We start from the raw sequence: 20,120 nt of genomic DNA, 5'->3' as shown, positions 1-20,120 counted from the left end.
GGCCACAGCGGCACAGTGGTTAGTACTGCTGCCTCACAGCTCGAGGGACCCGGATTCAATTCTGGCCTCGGGTGACTGTCTGTGTAGATTTGGCACTTTCTCCCCGTGTCTGCATGGGTTTCCTCCGGGTGCTCTAGTTTCCTCCCACAGGCCAAAGATGTGCAGGTTAGGTGGACTGGCCATGCTAAATTGCCCCTTCGTGTCCAAACGGTTAGGTTGGGTTACTGACTTACGGGGATACGGTGGAGGTGTGGGCCTAAGTAGGGTGCTCATTACAAATGTCGGTGCAGACTCGATGGGCCAAAAGGCCTCCTTCTGTACTGTAAATTCTATGATCAGCCAAAGGGGAATTCCGCCTCATCAAGTGTCAATCGTCAATACCCTTCTTTTCTCGTGAGACAGGCTGCTTGCGGAGTAGGGCTATCCCCTGAATGCCTGGCTCATGTCTCTTGTCAGGAAATTGGATACAGAAACACAACATGAATACAAGGAGAGCCATGTCAGTTCCCCTTCTTGCACTGATCTCGCTGTGCTCTCCTCAGTTTCAGGATCTGGAAGAGAAGTGAAGGATAAAGATTCACAGTTAATCACAGGTAGCCGAGAGGTTGAGAAAAACACAAGCAACAGCCCTGTGTCATGCATTGTGTGCAATGGCGAGATTTCATGAAAAAGGAAAAATTAAATAACTAAAAACACTATCGGACTTCTCCTCCTCCCTCTTCACTTCCCATAATATCCAGGGGAGGCAAGGCATGTATGAATGCCTCTTCCAAAGGCTTTCTGATCTTTTATTTGGGAGTTAGCTTCAACTACAAGGGGGAAGGTGGAGGAAGGGTGTCCATGTTTGCAAAGTGAGATGTTTTGAGCATGTTCATGTCAGTGTAAATTAGTGCTGCTGACCTATGAACTGGCTTAGAAAGCAGGTGCAACATGTGTCAGGAGCAACAGAAAGAAGTGGAATGAAGTTTGCTGCAGTAAATGGAGTGGTGCTTGTGGAATATTATGAATGCTGACCGTACATGTGCTATAGGGCTAAGATAAACTAGTAATCAATGTGTGTTTAGTGTTTCCTTAGAAATCCATGGTCAGTGAACATTTCGCTCTTCAGAACCAGGCTCTCAGAACAATTTCTTTGATGCTAATCCTTGCTCACTGCGTTGTACTGTAATGTGATAAGTTCATTCTAATAATATGCTGATTAGACATCCAATGGCGGCCATGGAGTGAGCAGTCAGACATTTGGTGGCTCCCGCTCAAGGCTGATTTTTTTGGTTCTTTGCCCAACCAAAGAGTGAAGTATTTGAATGCAAGAGGTGCAGGAGTGCCTGTGAAAGGTTTAACTCCTCTGGTGTGGCTATGGATGGATCAACAAACTAGGAATGGGGCAAGCAAAAAAGAGCTGCTGGAACAGGAGAGTCTTTGTGGTGCACCAGAGGATAAGATGGAGGAGGGCAAGGGATTAGCCCTGCCCACCCAGTGGTCAATGGATAAGCTAATAGAGTTCCTAAGTGGAAAGTTCTGTCAGCAGAGGGAGGAGGGCACCCGCACCCATCAGCAGTCACCCTGAACGTTTACACAATGGGGTCCTTCCAGGCGCCAAGTGGCGACCTGTCAGAGATATCACTGACCTCGGTGCACAGGTGCACCCATGCCATCACGGAGGCCTTATATGCCCAGTAGGCACAATACACACATTTCAATGTGGACTGAGCCTACCAGGATGCCGGGACAGCGGGATTCGCCACCATCGCTGACATGTCCCAGGTCCAGGTGGTGATCGGCGGAATGCATGTTTGCCCATGAGCACCAGTTGACCGGCCACTCTACATAAACCGAAAGTAGTTCCACTCGATGAACGTGCAGCTGATATGTGACCATCAGATGCGCATCATTCACTGCATCCTGGCACACCCGACAATTCCTGACATGTTAGAGACCCCCCCCCCCCTCCCCCCAGGCTGGGGGGTTGGCTCCTGGGCGACAGGGTTACCCACTGTGCTCGTGACTGATGATGCCTATCCGGAAGCCCATTACAACGACGCCCATGCAGCAACCAGGAGCGTGATCGAACGGTGCTTCGGCCTCCTGAAGATGAGGTTCAGGTGCCTGGACTGCTCTGGAGGATCTCTCCAGTACAATGCTGAGAGGGTCACCCGCATCGTGGTGGGCTGCTGCGCCCTCCACAACATCGCGCAGCAGAGGGGCAACGTGTTGGCGGAGGAGGAACACCAGGCCTCTTCCGACGAGGAGGATGCGGGAGAGGGGGAAGATGGATGGGAAATGGGCCCAGGCCGCTGGAGACCGCATGACGTGCATGCAAGGGCCAACGCACACGGGACGCTCCGATCATCTCCAAGTTTACCGATAGGGAAACTGGCCAGGGGAATGGACACTGCATCCCACCACCACTACCAATCCCTCACAACTCCCCCTCAGACCTCCATCCTCTGTGGGACTCACTAGTACGGGCTCCATCATCTCCTCTGCCTGGTGTCCCCTAGGCTAATCCATGGGTATGCGAACGGAGCTATCCCCTGAGGTTCCCCTGCAACCTGGTGCTGCCAGTCTTGGAGGCCCGCTGTCGTCTCGACCAGTGTCTGATGCTCGCAGGCATGGAGCACAGGGAGTGGACCATTGCTACCTGGGACTACGCCATATTACCCATTGACTGTGCCACCATCTTCTGATTCTGTACCACATCAGCAAGCGGCTGCACCATCTCCCTCTGGGACTGGGCCACCTTCCTCTGTGTCTACGTCACGTCGGCCAGCACCTGGGCAATGCTGCCGACATTCTCAGCCATGGCCCGCTGTGACTGGGCCATGCTCAGGAACGCCGCTGCAATTTCCAGGTGGCTCTCGCACATGGCTGCCCGTGAGGTGGCAACCCTGTACTGGGCCTCGGCCATCGCCTGCACAGTGCACCAGGACTTGGACATGCTGATCCATAGCTGCAAACCCGCCCCCCCCCCCCCCCCCCCCCCAATGCCTTCACAGTGGACGCCACCCATGCAGTGTTGGCCTGGGTGGCAACCATGCTCGGCACCACCTCCTGTTCCTGCTCGCGGTTGGACTCCTCCGCCTGCACCTGCAGGTGCTGGATGCACGCTGACAACCCCTCATGTAGTCGCTGGCTCTGCAGCTGCATCTTCACAATTGATGGGAGTGTCCATTCCAAGAGCCCGAAACTCGTCTGGCCGGCAGCTGGTTCCTGGGGTCGGCCCGCCCTCCGACCATCCACCCCTTCGAGTGTTCCTACCTCCAGCTGCTGTATGGGAGCCGCTGTGTGGTGCGCAGCAGATATTGTCCCAAGAGCCTCTTCACTAACATGCCCAACCGAGGTGAGTGTCTCTGAAATGATGGAGGGTGTTGGCGACAACTGCTCTGGCATGTCCTGAGTGTTGGGTCGAGGGCTGCCATCCGGGCTGCTTTCGTAATCAGTGCTCGACTCACGGTGGTGGTGGTGGTGGTGGGCTCCGGTTGTAGCACTGACTGGATGAGTAGCTTCTTTCTGTGCTGAAACCACTCTAAGACTGAGAAAAGTCAGAGTGGGAGGAAGGTGAAGAATTAAAATGACAGGCATTTAAAAGCTCAGGGTGGCACTTGTGGACTGATCAGAGGTATTCCCCAAAGTGGTCACACGGTCTACATTTGGCCTCCCCAATGTAGAGGAGATCTAGACACATTCAGCGGAATTCTCCGTTTCTGAGACTAAGTGTTGAAGCCGGCGCAGGATTCGTGGACTTCTACGACAGCAAAAGTGGCGTTGCACCTGGACCGATCCAGCTATTGGCTAGCGCCGTTGAACACGATTGATCCAAGGAGAAATTGTGCCGGGTTTTCTGGGTCCGAGATTGACACTCAGGAGACTGACAAGCTGCAGCCGTATATACGCGCTTCATTCCCAATGCACACCATCCCAGCCAACAATTTGGCAGCGAGGACAGCAGTGCCAAGATTCACTGATGCCAACCTGCAGATCCTCCTGGACGCTGTGAGGAGGGTACGGGCGACCCTGTCCAGGAAGGAGGCTGCCAGCCATCGCCATTCCCTGTGCCTGAGCGCAGGTGGCAAAGGCGGTCGGCACTGTGAGCAACACCATCCGGACCGGCCAGCAGTATTGGAAACAACTGCTCGGCCTCCTCAGGGCTGCCAGGGTGAGTAGGCAGCACTGTCCCCCTGGCACTAACCCACGTCCCACACACCCGTAACCCCCTCCCCCACACACCGTGAAAGTGGCCGAACCCCCATCCTGCACCACATGGCAGACCCATATCGGCTGCCATGGTCAGGTGCACAGGCCACTGCAACCACCAGCTACCCACCCCTGAGCTGCATCTGTCAGACTGTCTAACATTGTTGTTTTCTGTTTCCCCCCTCCCCCCAGGAGAAGGCCGCTCATAACCGCATCTGGTTTTACTCCCCAGCTCTTTCTTCATAGCCCTGTAATTTCTTTCTGTGGATAATTATTTAAATTCCTTATCCTAACCCCATATCGCGTGAATTTGTTTTCCTCATGTTGTTAAATTTTTTTTGTATTTCACCATAGAACAGTATCCCCTAGTTCTTTCTGTGAATGACAAATACTCTTCCACTTTTAAGGTAAAAACAATGTGAAAATGTTTCTGCATTTCCCAAATAAGACCACCAATAATAAATCACTCTTGTCACTCGGTAAATTTCTGCCACAGTGAGCATTGCAAAATGCAAAAAGTAATTTTGTTGATGAACAAGAGAACATGTCAACCTTAATGTCAGAAAGTAAATTGAGTTCTCAAAGATTCAGCACTCCATAATGACTGCAATAAAACCATAGAAACATCCACATTACCTGTCTTCATGTCCCTTCATCTCTGCCACAACCTGTTGTGTATGGCGAAGAGCTGCCTCATACTTTTCCTGGCTTGCCTTGGAAGACATTTCCAGCTCTGCCCTTAGTTTAACCAAGTCCTTCTGTAATTGTTTATTATCATACCCCAATTTATTGACAGAGGCCACGTAAGCATTCTGCAACTCCTTCACTTGATTATCTTCTATCTGCAAAGAGAGGAATAAATGCACTGAAATACCATCAACTATACTCGAGAAGAATGCTCAGGCAATAATTGGAAAAAAAGCAATCTATTATCTTTCTCTGTAAAGTTTCAAATGGCAATTTTTCATAAAATATGTGAAGGAAATAACTACATTTATGTCAGCCCGATCACTAAAACAACCAATAAGCTTGTGTATTCATAAAATCAATTACTTAAATTTAGAAAATGAAAAAGTTATGAACAATCAAAGCTATAAAATAACATAAGGCAAAGAGCAGTTCATGGACTAGAAACACAACATTATTGAGCAATGACATGGCACTTCAAATTAGCAATCTACCGAGTCAATCTCTTCAAGTAGTTTCAGAGATGCAAGGTTAGGCTTTGCTTTACAACCCTCACAGAATCCCGACAGTGTAGAAGGAGGCCATTTGGCACATCGAGTCTATACCAACCCTTTGAAAGAGCACCCTACCTAGGCCTGCTCCCCCACTCTAGCTACGTAACCCCTTTTAACATTTTGGATACTAAGGGGCAATTTTTAAAAAATTGTTTTTTATTGGATTTTTGCACACAGTATATTTTGCCATTATGTACACACGATATCTATATATACGTAAGTAGGCATCCGTTCGTGCCAGCGAAGCACTTCCGAAGGGCAAGCCTCGAGTGGGTCTGGTGCCAGTGTTGCCCCTCGCTTATCCCGGTCGGATTTCGCTGCCGTTGTCTTCTCGTGCACGCTGCCGCTTCATCCGGCCCTCCCGTCCTCTGCCTGTGATCTCCTTTTTCTCTGTTCCTGTGGATGTCAGGTTGGTTAACGTTTCCCTACCTCCCCCCCCCCCCCCCCCACCTCCCTGGCTCTCCTCTATTGTTCACTGTCTCTTCCCTCCTCCCCCTCCCACCCCCCGTGAATTGCCTTTCCTTCCTCTTAGAATGAGTTGTCCCCCCACCCCCCTCTCCCGTTCTATCGCATAAGAGGTAAACATAACCTCCACTGCTAATTGCACTGGATGAACACGAGGGACATGCAATTCATATCTGTAGCACTGCAAAACAGAGCTACAGAAGGCACCCTCCTGTGGCTGCTAACCCCCACAATAGACAAGTTAGCAATACAGGAAAATCTATTGTCAACTTGTCGGTCTACACCCTTCAACCAGACGAAATTGAAGTCCTCAGCCGAGGGCTCAATTTCGGCACCACCACCAAAATGGACCCCATCAGTCTTGCGGCAGACACGGAGGAATTCATCAGGTGAATGAGGCTCCGGGGGTTCTTCCACAGACCACAAGAGGCCGACAGCGGACTCAATAAGACAACCAATGACCTGGAACAGGAGACCGAGAGATCTGTGCAGCAACCAAAGAGGAAAAAGTCGAATTGGACCCCTCCGGAAGGCCGCTGCCTTAGACTCGATATGTATGCTCAATCCGCCAGGAGTCGCATCAATGCCAGATTCTTCAGTCGCATTCACAAGACAGCCCCGAACATCACCCAAGCACAATGCAAAGCCATCCGCGCTCTCAAGACTAACCGCAACATCGTTATCAAACCAGCAAAGGAGCGGCCACCATCATACTGAACAGAACGGACTACTGCAAGGAAGTGTACCAACAACTCAACAACCAGGAACACTACAGACAGTTACCTGCAGATCCGACCAAGGTACACACTTGCCAACTCAACAGACTGATCACGACCTTAGATCCAGACATTCAGAGCACCCCACGTGCTCTCATCCCACGTACTTCCCGTGTTGGAGATCTTTACTGCCTCCCAAAAATACACAAGGCCAACACACCAGGCTGTCCTATCATAGTAGGCAATGGGACCCTGTGTGAGAACCTCTCTGGCTACATCGAGGGTATCTTGAAACCCATCATACAAGGAATGTCCAGCTGTCGTGATACGGAATTCTTACAGAAACTCAGCACCCATGGACCAGTTCAACCAGGAATATTCCTCGTCACAATGGACGTCTCGGCACTCTACACCAGCATCTCCCATGACAACGGCATAGCTGCAACGGCCTCATTATTCAACATTGACAACTGCCAATCTCCAGATGCAATCCTGCAACTCATCCGCTTCATTCTGGATCACAACGTCTTCACCTTTGACAACAGGTTCTTCATCCAGACAGACGGAACAGCCACGGGGACCAAATTTACACCTCTATATGTCAACATCTTCACGCACAAGACCTCCTCACCGCACAGGACCTTCAATTGACATTATACACCAGATACATCAATGACATTTTTTTCCTTTGGACCCACGGCAAAGAATCACTGAAATGACGACGCGATGACATCAATAAGTTCCATCCCTCCATCACACTCACCATAGACTACTCTCCAAAATCGGTTGCATTCTTGGACACACTCATCTCCATCAAGAACGGTCACCTCAGCACTTCGCTTTACTCCACTTCTCCAGCTTCCACCCGAAACACATTAAAGAAGCCATCCCCTATGGAAAAGCCCTCCGTACACAGGATCTCCTCAGACGAGGAGGAGAGTAACAGATATCCACAGGTGCTGAAAGATGCCCTTGTATGAATAGGGTATGGAGCTCGACTTATCGATCGACAGTTGCAAGCACCACAGCAAAGAACCGCACCGACCTGCTCAGAAGACAAACACGGGAGACAACTGACAGAGTACCTTTCGTCGTCCAGTACTTACCTGGAGCGGAGAAACTACAACATCTTCTTTACAGCCTTCAACACGTCATCAATGAAGAAGAACAACTTGCCAAGGTCATCCACACACCTCCATTGCTTGCCTTCAAACAACCGCACAACCTCAAACCAACCATTGTTTGCAGCAAACCACAACACCACACAACCCTGCCATGGCAATCTCTGCAAGACGTGCCAGATCATCGACATGGGTACCACCATTACACGTGAGAACACCACCCACCAGGTACGCGGTACATACTCGTGTGACTTGGCCAACATTGTCTACCTCTTACACTGCCGGAAAGGATGTCCTGAAGCATGGTCCATTGGCGAGACCATGCAGAGCTGTGACAACGGATAAACGGACATCGTGCGTCAATCGCAAGACAGGAATGTTCCCTTCCAGTCAGGGAACACTTCAGCAGTCAAGGGCATTCAGCCTCTGATCTTCGGGTAAGTGTTCTCCAAGGCAGCCTTCAGGACGCGCAACAACGCAGAATTGCCGAACAGAAACTTATAGACAAGTTCCGCACACGAGTACGGCTTCAACCGGGACCTTGGATTCATGTCGTAGTACATTCACCCCCCACCATCTGGCTTGGGGTTGTGAAATCCTACCAACTGTCCTGCCTTGAGACAATTCACACCTCTTTAATCTGGGTTTACCCCTCTCTCATGTTCTGTATAAAGAATTAATTACCTGCAAATGCTCGCATTCAAAGTATCGTCTTGCATCTTTGACTTTGTCTATATATATATGTTTCTGGAACCTACCTCTTCATTCACCTGAGGAAAGAGCAGTGCTCCGAAGCTAGTGATTTGAAACAAACCTGTTGGACTTTAACCTGATGCTGTATCCTGTATGACTTCTTAGATAGAACTTACAGTGCAGAAGGATGCCATTTCGCCCATCGCGTCTACACCAGCCCCTGATAGAGCGCTAAGCCCACACCTCCACCCTATCCCCAAAACTCAGTAACCCCATCTACCTTTTTTTTGACACTACGGGGCAATCCACCTAACCTGCACATCTTTGGACTGTGGGAGGAAACCAGAGCACCCGGAGGAAACCCACGCAGACATTAGGCGAACGTGCAGATTCCGCACAAACAGTGACAAAGGCAGGGAATCGAACCCGGGTCCCTGGCGCTGTGAAGCAACAGTGCCAACCACTGTGATATCATGTAGCCCTGTCCCCTGGGGGTTTGTGGGGGGTGGGGGGGGGGGGGGGAGGGAGGGGGGGAGGGGAGGGGGTGATGTTGTGATTCTGTGCAATCATTACCCAGAAGTTAGAAGAGGTTTTATTCTTCTAATGTTTTCTGGCCAATTATTGGCGTCACCCAGTCACGTTTTTGGATGATTCCCAATCCAGTGTTTATGCAGGGGAAGACTGCAATTCTGGGAAATTGCAAATCTTAAGTGCAATGTTTGAAGGGGATTCCACAGCACATCTCCAATACTACACTCCAGAGCTCAGATGTTATGCCCCACAATATTTTAAATCCCTTCCATTGAAATGGTGAGTGGCAGTCAATATTCACCTGGAAAATCCATTTGCATTTTTTTATCTTCTCAGACTTTTGTCTCCGTCTCTCTGGGAACCACAAGCAGAAGTCACTTAACTTTCCAGGTACTATTTTGAGAGAGCGCAGAGTCCATTATTCCATGTTGCTCCCTTTTTAAAATGCAAAGTCTACTACCCAATTATCTTTATGGATGTGATGTGACAATGAACTTGCATGCCACTCACAAAAGATGGTTCATGTCCTAGGAAGGCAGTCGCACGACTTTAGAGGTTTTGAACGACTTTTGAATGTTCGCTATTGCAAAGGAAGAGATTTTGAGCCCTTAGGGCTCCCACTAGGGTCATGCCTTGGGTCATGCTCAGGCAATGCCAGCCTGGCAATCAAATCATATGTGGCACTCTGAGGTACCTCACTACATTTATCATTATTTTTGTTTTTATTCGTTCATGGGATGTGGGCATTGCTGAATGTGCCAACATATATTGCCCATCTCTAATTGCCCTTGAAGGGGTAGTTAAGAGTCTACCAGCACGTTAGCACAGTGTTTAGCACAATTGCTTCACAGCTCCAGGGTCCCAGGTTCGATTCCCGTCTTGGGTCACTGTCTGTGTGGAATCTGAAAGTTCTCCTCGTGTGTGCGTGGGCTACTTCCGGGTACTTCGGTTTCCTCCCACAGTCCAACGATGTGAAGGTTAGGTGGATTGGCGATGATAAATTATTCTTAGTGTCCAAAAAAGGTTAGGTGGGGTTGCTAGGTTGTGGGGGTAGGGTGGAGGCATGGGCTGAAGTGAGGTGCTCTTTCCTAAGAGCCAGTGCAGACTCGATGGGCCAAATGGCCTCCTTCTGCATTGTAAATTCTATGATTTTATGATACCACATTGCTGTGGATCTTGAGTTACATGTCGGCCAGACCAGGTAAGGATGAAGGATTTCCTTCCCTAAAGAACATTAGTGATTCCAATGGTTTTTGACGACAGTTGACAATGGTTTCATGGCCATCCTTAGACAGTTTTAATTCCAAACTTTTATTGAATTCAAATTTCACCATCTGCAGTAGTTTATTAGTCCAGTGACAATGCCAGGATGCCACCATCTCCCCAGGAGGTTGCAGGTCATATTTACAATTTTCATTACATGTCAGACATACATTCCGAGAGTTTTTACACACTATGGTGGGAGGGCCTTAGTCAATGGACTTTCCCAAATGAGTCTTTGCAGCAGCTACCCTAAGCTTTACATCATCTCTCAGCATGAAGTCCTGGACTTTGGAATGTGCCAGTCTGCAACACTTAGTCATCGACAGCTCTTTGCATTGGAAGAGCAGTAAGCCTCATGCAGGCCAAAGAGCCTGTTTATCTCGATTTATGTCCATGGAAAAGCCTGTCGGGCAGATAGTTTCATGTTTATGGAGCTACTCAAGGTAAACCTTGAAAAAAAACACAGGGCGGGGTTCTTCGTCCCACTGCACCCATTTTCTGGTGCGGCGCACCCCCGCCGGCAGTGGGATCCTCCGTCCTGGCAGCCGGCCAATGGGGTTTCCCATTGTGGGCATCCCCATGCCGTCAGGAAATCCACGGGTGTGAGTGCGCTGCCGGCGAAGCGGAGGATTCCACCGACGGAGAATCCAGCCCACTATCGTTTTCCAGACCTTCTTTGCAAAGGCACATTCCAGAAGGAGGTGGACAATGGTTTCTTCATCACTACAGCCCCTTTGAGAGAAGCATGAAAGGGCAGTGAAACTCACCCGAGGAGGATCTGACTGGGAGAACCCTTCACACACCAGTTAAGTTACGTCTTGGTGCTTATGTGAACATTCTGGCAATGATGATAGTCTGCTCAGGGAACCATTCGATAGGATACACTATCTCTATTTTCTGCAAGGCCTCAAGGATATTATTTGTGGACAAGTGTTTGATAGGCTTGTGGCCAAAGGTTCTTTCCTGCGCAAACTCTTCCAAGAGGGACAGATGGTGTGACATTGTTCAAATGATTGAAGAATTCTACAGAATGTGGCCAAACCCATCTTTTGCAACATTGGGGACAGATGGAATCTCAGCACATGGTGGCACTTGGTGTTTACATCCTGTGAGTCAACGCAGAGCTTGATGCATAGAATCATAAAATTTACAGTGCTGAAGGAGGCCATTCAGCCCATCGAGTCTGCACTGGCCCTTGGAAAGAGAACCCTACTCAAGAGCATGCCTCCACCCTATCCCCATAACACAGTAACCCTGCTTAACCTTATTTTTTTTTGGACACTGAGGGTAATTTAGCATGGCCAATCCACCTAACCTGCACATCTTTGGACTGTGGGAGGAAACAGGAGCACCCGGAGACACAGGGAGAATGGACAAACTCCACACAGACAGTGACCCAAGCCGGGAATCAAACCTGGGGACCCTGGAGCTGTGAAGCAAATGTGATAACCACTGTGCTACCGTGTTGCCCATCAAGAAGAGCTTGATGCGCCACACACAAAGGTGGACATCAGAATGAGGACTTGATTGAGCAGGTTTTTTCCTCTTTTGTCTAGAGATTTGTACATTGTGTCCCTGTAGACAGGCCTGATGGTGAAGGGTAAAAGGATGTCCGAAGAACATGGCATTACATGTATCATGGTTTAGTTAAGCTCCAGATGCCGGTTCAAACTGGTTGCAGATATTCATCTGTCCATCAATTGACAGTGGATTTGAGCAGACAGTGGGGTTGTCCATGCTTGAAGAGGCTTTAGTCTGTCTGGTATGTCATTCTCTTGTGCCTTTATCCTTCCTGTTGGGCTTGGTAAAAAGTTTTGATACAGCACATAAAGACGAAAGAGAAGAGAGGGCAGCCCTGCTTAACTCCAGATTTGATTGCAGCTTTTCCAATTACCAGCTACTGACTGAAAGTGCATTATGTGCAGTTTGTGTAGAGCAGCCGAGATCCGTTTGTGGATTCCCTCCCCATCCCCATTTTGGAGAGCACATTCATCACGTAGGTGTGTGATATTCTGCCAAAGGACAATTCCTGGTCCAAGGTGATGAGACAGGTGCCCAAGATCTTATTCTGCACTTAGTTGATCAAATCCCTGAATAGCAGAAGGCTACGAGATCTTCCTGGCAGCTATAGTGCAGGTCTAATCATTGTGGTTCACCAAGGCAGGCTTGACTTGATAAGCAATAACCTTGGAGAAAATTTACATAACGCATTGAAAGAAGCTGTCAATTTCTGAACTTCGGCTTCTTCTCCTTCCATTTGTAGATAAGGTTAAAGATGCCTTTCCTCATGGATTTTAACATGTTGCCAGCCAGAAACATACCGTTGCCTGGTAAAACGTTGCTTCCAGGAATCATACTCATTTCGAAGGACCTAACAGCTTTTGTCAGCTCATCCAGAGTTTGTGGTTTGTCCACAAACTAAGGGACCCATGATAGAGGACAGCGGGGCCGTGCTCTTTGCAGTCTTTAAGTCATAGAGCCTGGTATAAAATGGTTTGCTGATCCTTAGTATGTCAGGCTGTGACAATGTTAATGAGCAGTCCTCTTCCTCATCACAGAGCTCTCTGTGTATCTGTCGGAAGAAGAAATGTGAGCAAGCCCCATCCTGCCCCATGGAGCAGACTCTGGATTGGAAGGTGGTCCTTGAGGTTGCTCAGCTAACAGTGAGTCCTGCTGGCTCTTCACCTCTTGGAGGACTTCCTTAACATTGACACCCATCGACTGCAACAGGAGCAGATTTGTATGTTTAAAAAAAATATTTTATTGGTGGTATTTTCAAATATATTTAGAACTGAAACAAGCAAACAATAACAGTAACATGCATAATTACTACTAGTCCCCCATACCGCCTCTTCAACCACCTCCTTTTACACCCAGCATGCTCACAAAGCCCAAACAAAACAGAAAGAACCCGCCCCAAACGACGTGTTAACATCCCTTAAAGAATGTACAGCTTCCACATTGCAGAGAACTCGTCCCCCCCTCCCCCCCCCCCTCTCCCCCCCCCCCCCCTCCCCTCCCCCCCCCTCTCCCCCCCCCCCCCCCCCTCTCCCCCCCCCCCCCCCCCCCCTCCTCCCTTATGGTGAACTTGATTTTTTTCTAGGCAGAGAAACTCTGCCAAGTCGCTAACCCACGGCCCTGTTTTCAGCAGCTCCAAGTCCAGCCAGCACAAGACCGGCTCCAGGTTATCAGGGAGCCTTTTTCAACATCTGCACTCCCAGATCCTCCAACAGCCCAAATAATGCCACCCACGGGCTCAGCGCCACCTCCACTCCCAAGATCTTCGACATTATGTTTGCAAACACTTTCCAAAGCCAATCCAACTTTGGACATCCCCAAAACATATGGACATGGTTCGCCGAGCTACCTGCTCACAGCCCACATTTATCTTCCACCCCTAGAAAAAATTGAGTCATCCTAGACCCCGTCATATGAGCCTCATGCAACACTTTAAACTGTAAGAGACTCTGCATAAGAGTTTATCCTTCGCAGCACCTCACTCCACGCTCCGGCTTGCATCGCCTCCCCGACTCCTCCCAACGGACCAACTCCACTGGAGCACCCTCCCTCTCCATCAGCTTTCCACATATGTCTGACACACCTTGCTCTCACCTATCACATCCTCGGACAGAAGCTTGTCTTGTAGGGCTGGAGGCTGCAGCTGCGGGAATGAACACAACTCTTTCCTCAAGAAGTACCTCACCTGCAGGTACCTGAACCCATTCCCCTTCAGCAACAAGTACAGCTCCTCAAGCGCCTCCAATTCTGCAAACGTAACCGCACAAACAGGTCCTGAAAATACTCTATCCTCAACTGCCCCTACCACCGGAACCTCACATCCAGCCCGGTCAGAACAAACCTGTGGTTGCCAAAAATCAGCACCCACAGGGACAGGCCTTCCTTCCTACAGTGCTGATCCCACAACCTGAACGGCAAATGTTCAAAAGTTTAGCCGGGGACCTATTTTTACCAACCGGCCATTCTTCAGGACCCACGCGGCCGACATTTGCGACCCAGGTCGGCTGACTTTCGTGACCCACCATTTTCTCTTACCTTTAATGCATGAGATGATCTGTTTGGTCTTCACAATCTCACTCCAATCAGGTTCACAGGCGGAGAGAGCTATATGCCTATTGAGTGCAGAGTTCAGCCCGTTACTTTGTGCTGTTTTCATCTTTGTGAGGATGAAAATCCAACCTCGCGCATGAAGGACATTGTGAAAGGCAAACTCAACAAAATGGTTGTTTTACTCAGCTCTCGATACTCCTCAGAGTCTCTACTCCAGAATGCTGACAGCCTCAAGGACTTGTGGCCTGTTATTAATGTGCTGTCATAGCTGAGATGCAGAAGTTCAGTTTCTTCATTTGGAGTCAGCTGCAAGTTAATAATTGATTTTGGGATCTCAAACTCAAAGGGATTCTTCACCCATCTGTTCTCTCTGAAACATCTCCTCTGGAAAGTAGCGACAAAACTGTTGACCAGCGCAGCCAGATGCGACTGAATACATCTTACCAGTCCATTGACAGTTCCCTTACTAACGCTATTTTCTTTGATGTGTCGAAGCAGTCTGGGAAACATGTAGTAATTTTGGCTTTGCGCTTGCAATTGCCAAACTTTCAATGACTTTTGGAAAGTTTTGATTTCTTTACAGTGGCAAAAGCAATCAGCATCCTTCCCTTGCAATTTGAGGTTCAATTCATTTAGAATTGAAAAGATGTCTGCAAGGTAAGACATAGTTAACATCCAAGTTTTATCATCAAACAAATCAGCCAGAGGGGGGAATTTCTCGAGGAGGAATGCAGGGATTTGATACATCAGTTTGTAAATTCTAACTAGCACCAGACCCCTTGACAGCCAAGGTTCTTCTGTGTGGAACAATGAATGTGTGTGCTCGGCCCCCATATCGAAACACAGAGCGTTTAATGAAACTCACAACATTCACAATTCCTTTCAACACCACTTCAAGATCGGATGGAATTCCTTACAATGCCAATGCCTCACAGTGAATAAAACAATGATTACAAACAATGTCCTGACCAGCTGCCTCCTTAATCCTATTATAACTCTGCTGTTTTCCCCGGAAATATTGGCTGCTCCATCGCTTGTGATTCCTCTGCAATGAACCCAGTCAAGCCTGTACTTTCCAACCATATAACTATTCAATGCTTCAAAAATCTCTGTGCCAGTCGTATGTGTTGGTAATGTCAGATAGCACAGCAAATCCTCAACAAATTCATTGTGCCAAACATACCTCATGTAAACTAGCAAGGTTGCACAATATGAAACATCTGTAATTTCATCCAGTTGTATTGAGAATTCCTGTGCTGATTTAAAACAAGAAATAAGCTGGGCTTCCAAATTCTCAGCAATATCCCAAATTCGGCGAGCCACTGTGTTATCACTAACTGGGATACATTTCATTTTTTCAGTTAACCTTGTTATGGGCCAGGGTTTAGAGAACCCCAAAATGTATCATGGAGTTCACTTGACCCACAACTTTTAATAGATTGTGGTATGGGGAGCGCACGGCCCACTCTACAGGTGTGGTACAGCAGAAATGGAAAAGTATATTTTAAAGCAAAACAATGTTTATTCTCTGAACTCAAGTTAACCTTTTTAAAACATACAGTGAACATCCTAGCAACCATTAATTCAAATACAACCCCCAAAGACTATAATACTAAGTAATCCTTTAAGCTTTCCTTTTAACATCATTAGACTTAAAACAAAACCTTTAACAGAAGCACCTCAGGTTTAACTTCACTACTGAGAACAGTTACCATGTTGAAATCAGCAAATGGACATTCATATGCTTGCAGAGATTCACACACATCCTGCTGTGATTGCAGCTTCTCCGAAACTAAAATGAAACCAAACCCACCCTGCAGCAAAAAGCATAAAGCAAAAGTAAAAAGCTGACAGACAGCCCAGCTCCACCCACTCTCTGATATCACTGCAGTAATAAACACCCATTTCTTAAAGGTACTCTCACTACAGATATTTATATACACACCCATTTATAAACACCCATTTCTTAAAGGTACTCTCACATGATAAGCTCTCATCCAGGGCCATACAAATTGTCTATTGGCCAAACCCACCCTGCAGCAAAAAGCATAAAGCAAAAGTAAACAGTCTATTGCTGCAGGGAGAATTAATCTCTCTACTATAGTGTGGGGCGTTTTCTCTTTAGCTACATGGTAAGATACCATGTAAGAGGCTAATTGTACTTTGTTGTTCAATGTAACATTTCTGCTGAGGATTTGAGCTGACGATTTAAGTTCTCGCTGCATCCTTTAAAAAAAAAATCAAGTGGTTTGTGCTTGAACACCCCATGCTTAGTCTTCAAATGCCTTTGAAGGTATGAGGGTTTTAAACTTTCATTTGCCAGTACTTCTGGATATAACACACCGGGGCCGGCGTCAATCCCACCCCTGCAGTGTCCCGAATTCTCCGCCACCTGAGATTCGGTGGGGGGGGGGGAATCGCGCTGCGCCGGTCGGTGGGCCTTCCGCGCTGGTTGGCGGGCCCCCCGCGGCGATTCTCTGGCCCGTGATGGGCCGAAGTCCTGCGGCTGACAGGCCTCTCCCGCCAGCGTGGTTTAAACCACCTACCTGACCGGCGGGATTGGCGGCGCGGGCAGGCTCCGGGTTCCTGGGGGGGGGGCGGGGGTGTGGGGCGATCTGACCCCGGTGCCCCCACCGCGATCGGGGCCCACAAGAGTGGGGGCACTCTTTTTCTTCCGCCTTCACCATGGTCTTCACCATGGCGGAGGCGGAAGAGACCCCTCCCCTGTGCCGGGATGATGTCAGCAGCCGCTGACGCTCTGGCGCAAACGCGGGCGTAGGCCGGCCGGCGAAGTCCTTTCGGCCCCGGCTGGTGTGGCGCCAAAGGCCGTTCATGCCAGCCGGCGGAGTGGGAACCACTCCGGCTCGGGCCTAGCCCCTCGATGTGAGGGCTTGGCCCCCTGAGGAGGGTCATAAGGCAGGGACATACTTCTATCCTCAAAGGTCTGATAGTTCAGAGTCCGGATATCACAGATTCTGTCACTGCTGGTTCTGTATTGCATAATGTTGCCTTTTCTGTAGGAATCACGAGATGCAGGACACATTGTCATCGACTGGTTCTACCCTGCCCCTTCTATTGCATCATTCTGTTAAGAGATAGCTAAGAATGTTATTACATAGCTATGTGTTTGGATGATGCAACTTCCACAGACTAGATGGATGGATATGAAGGCGAGAAATGGGTGTGATTATGAGGTGTTTGAGGGTCACATGGGATATTTGGATCCTTTGAGAGGTTAATAGAGAAGTAGATAGGAAATGTTATGTCAAGATGCATTCATGCACTTGATCACACATGCAAGGTTGTTAAACCCTGTTTGGCACTGCTGTTAGATCCTCTTGGTCAGATGTTGAAAATTGACCCCACTGGCCACCTGCTCCTAATCCCCTCTGATGGTGGTCCTTGAGGGTCTCCTTGCCCACCTCAGAACTATGGTAGTTCTCTTGTCTATCTCTACCACTGTCATCAACACATTGGTGGTCCGCGAGTCCTTTCCCTGCTCTGGTATTCATTATCTTAGGTTTCATTTCATTTTCAATTGCAACAATGGTACTTAGCAGCAGCCTCTTATAATACAGTGCATCTTTCCCTTTTGAAGGACAGACTGTCTTTTTTTTCTTTTTTTTAAACAAACATTTTATAAAGGCATTTATGGTTTTATAACAAAAGATATAAATACAAATGAAAACATAATTCAGTGCCTAACACCCAGAACAATATCTCACTGTTCCTGCCTAGGCTAAGCCAACCTAACCTAACTCTCCCTGCCCCCCTTACTCCATAACCCCCCCAGTTATTGAAACTGCTAACAGTTTAGTTTTCTCCGAAGAAGTCGATAAACGTCTGCCACCTCCAAACGAACCCTAACATTGATCGTCTCAGGGCGAACTTAATTTTCTCAAGGCTTAGAAACCCGGCCATGTCGCTAACCTTTACCCCCGATTTTGGGGGTTCCGACTCCCTCCCTGCTAATAAGATCCGTCTCCGGACCACAGGAGGTAAAGGCCAAAACGTCAGCTTCTCTCACCCCGTGACTCCCGGATCTTCCGATACTCCAAAAAACGCCAACTCTGGACTCGGTGCTACCCTCATATTTTAGCACCGTGGACATGACATCTGCAAATCCCTGCCAGAATCCCCTAAGCTTTGGACATGCCCAAAACATGTGGACATGGTTTGCGGGCCCTCCTGCACACCTCACACACCTGTCCTCCATCCCAAAAAAACTGCTCATCCAGGCCACCGTCATGTGTACCCGGTGAACCACCTTCAATTGTATCAGGCTGAGCCTGACACATGATGAGGATGTGTTTATTCTGTTCAGAGCATCCTCCCACAGACCTGCCTCAAACTCCTTTCCCAACTCATCTTCCTGTTTACGCTTTAACTCCCCTATCTAGGTTCCCTCCCACTCCATGAGCTCTTTATCAATATCCGACACCTTCCCTTCCGCCACTCCCATTCCAGAGACTGCCTTGTCCTGTATTCCCTGCGGCAATAGAAGTGGCAAGGTCGAAACCTGCCTTCGTACAAAATCCCTCACCTGTAGATAACAAAATCCATTCCCTCCCGGCAATTCAAACTCCTTTTCCAGATCCTCCAAACAGGGAAAGCTCCCATCAATAAATAGGTCCCCCAGACTCTTAATCCCTGCTCTCTGCCAACTCCAAAACCCCCCATCCAACCTCCCCAGGACAAACCGGTGATAACCACAAACTGGAGTCCACACCAGAACTCCCTCCCATGTGCTTCTGTCACTGTCCCCAATCTCTCAGAGCCTCCACCACTACTGGGCTTATGGATAATTGGGCAGGCGAGAACGGCAGAGGAACCGTTACCAATGCCCCCAAACCTGTGCCCTTACCTGAGGCCGCCTCTACCCGTTCCCACACCGACCTCTACCCCACTACCCACTTCCTGATCATGGCTACATTTGCCACCCAGTAATAGTTCCGAAAGTTCGGTAGGGCCAGCCATCCCACCCTTGGCTCCGCTCCAGCAGCACTTTCCTTACTCGCAGAGCTTTACCCGCCCACACAAACCCAGAGATCACCGTATTAACACGTTTTAAAAAGGCCTTTGGGATAAAAATAGGGAGACACTGAAAAATAAACAAAATCTCAGGAGAACCGTCATCTTTACGGTCTGTACCCACCCCGCCAGTGACAACGGGAGCATGTCCCACCTCCGAAAGTCCTCCTTCACTTAATCAACACACACGCCCAGATTTAATTTATGCCACTTCTCCCATCCCCGTGCTACCTGAATTCCCAAGTATCGAAAACTCCCTCCCACCACTTGAAACGGTAACTCCCCCAACCTCCTCTCCTGTCCCCTTGCCTGGATCACAAAAACCTCACTCTTACCCATGTTCAATTTATACCCCAAGAACCGGCCAAATTCCCCTATGATCGACATAATCTCTCTCAATCCCCCTTAACGGGTCAGAAATATACGGGAGTAGGTCGTCCGCATACAACGAGACCCTGTGCTCCACCTCAACCCACCCACCCCCCCTGGACTAGCCCCTTCCATTCCTTTGATGCTCTCAGCGCCATCCCCAATGGCTCTATAGCCAAGGCAAACAACAGTGGGGAGAGTGGACATCCCTGCCTTGTCCCCCGGCTCAGTCTGAAATAGTCCGAGCTCACTTCGTTCGCCCACACACTAGCCACCGGCGCTTGGTACAACAACTGGACCCAGTCTACAAAGCCCTTCTCAAACCCAAACCGGCCCAGGACCTCCCACAAATACCTCCACACACCCGGTCGAAGGCCTTCTCCGTGTCCATAGCGACCACCACCTCCACCTCCCTCCCCTCGGAGGGC

The 20,120-nt window shown here is 48.9% G+C and overlaps 1 protein-coding gene across 6 annotated transcripts in view; it reads right to left on the bottom strand.

The window, feature by feature from the left end:
• Positions 1-20,120, bottom strand: part of LOC119977845 (centrosomal protein of 63 kDa-like) — a 249,316-nt gene that overhangs the window by 53,785 nt on the left and 175,411 nt on the right. For all 6 annotated transcript variants that reach the window (XM_038819086.1, XM_038819084.1, XM_038819088.1 and 3 more), the window contains one exon: positions 4,831-5,036. In XM_038819086.1, coding sequence (XP_038675014.1) covers positions 4,831-5,036 — 206 coding nt within the window. The remainder of the gene's footprint in view (positions 1-4,830; positions 5,037-20,120) is intronic.

Source organism: Scyliorhinus canicula, chromosome 14 (genome assembly GCF_902713615.1).
Source record: "Scyliorhinus canicula chromosome 14, sScyCan1.1, whole genome shotgun sequence".
Lineage (NCBI taxonomy): Eukaryota > Metazoa > Chordata > Chondrichthyes > Carcharhiniformes > Scyliorhinidae > Scyliorhinus > Scyliorhinus canicula.
The sequence above is the reverse complement of the archived record's forward strand: the minus strand, read 5'-3'. Positions and strand labels throughout refer to the sequence as shown.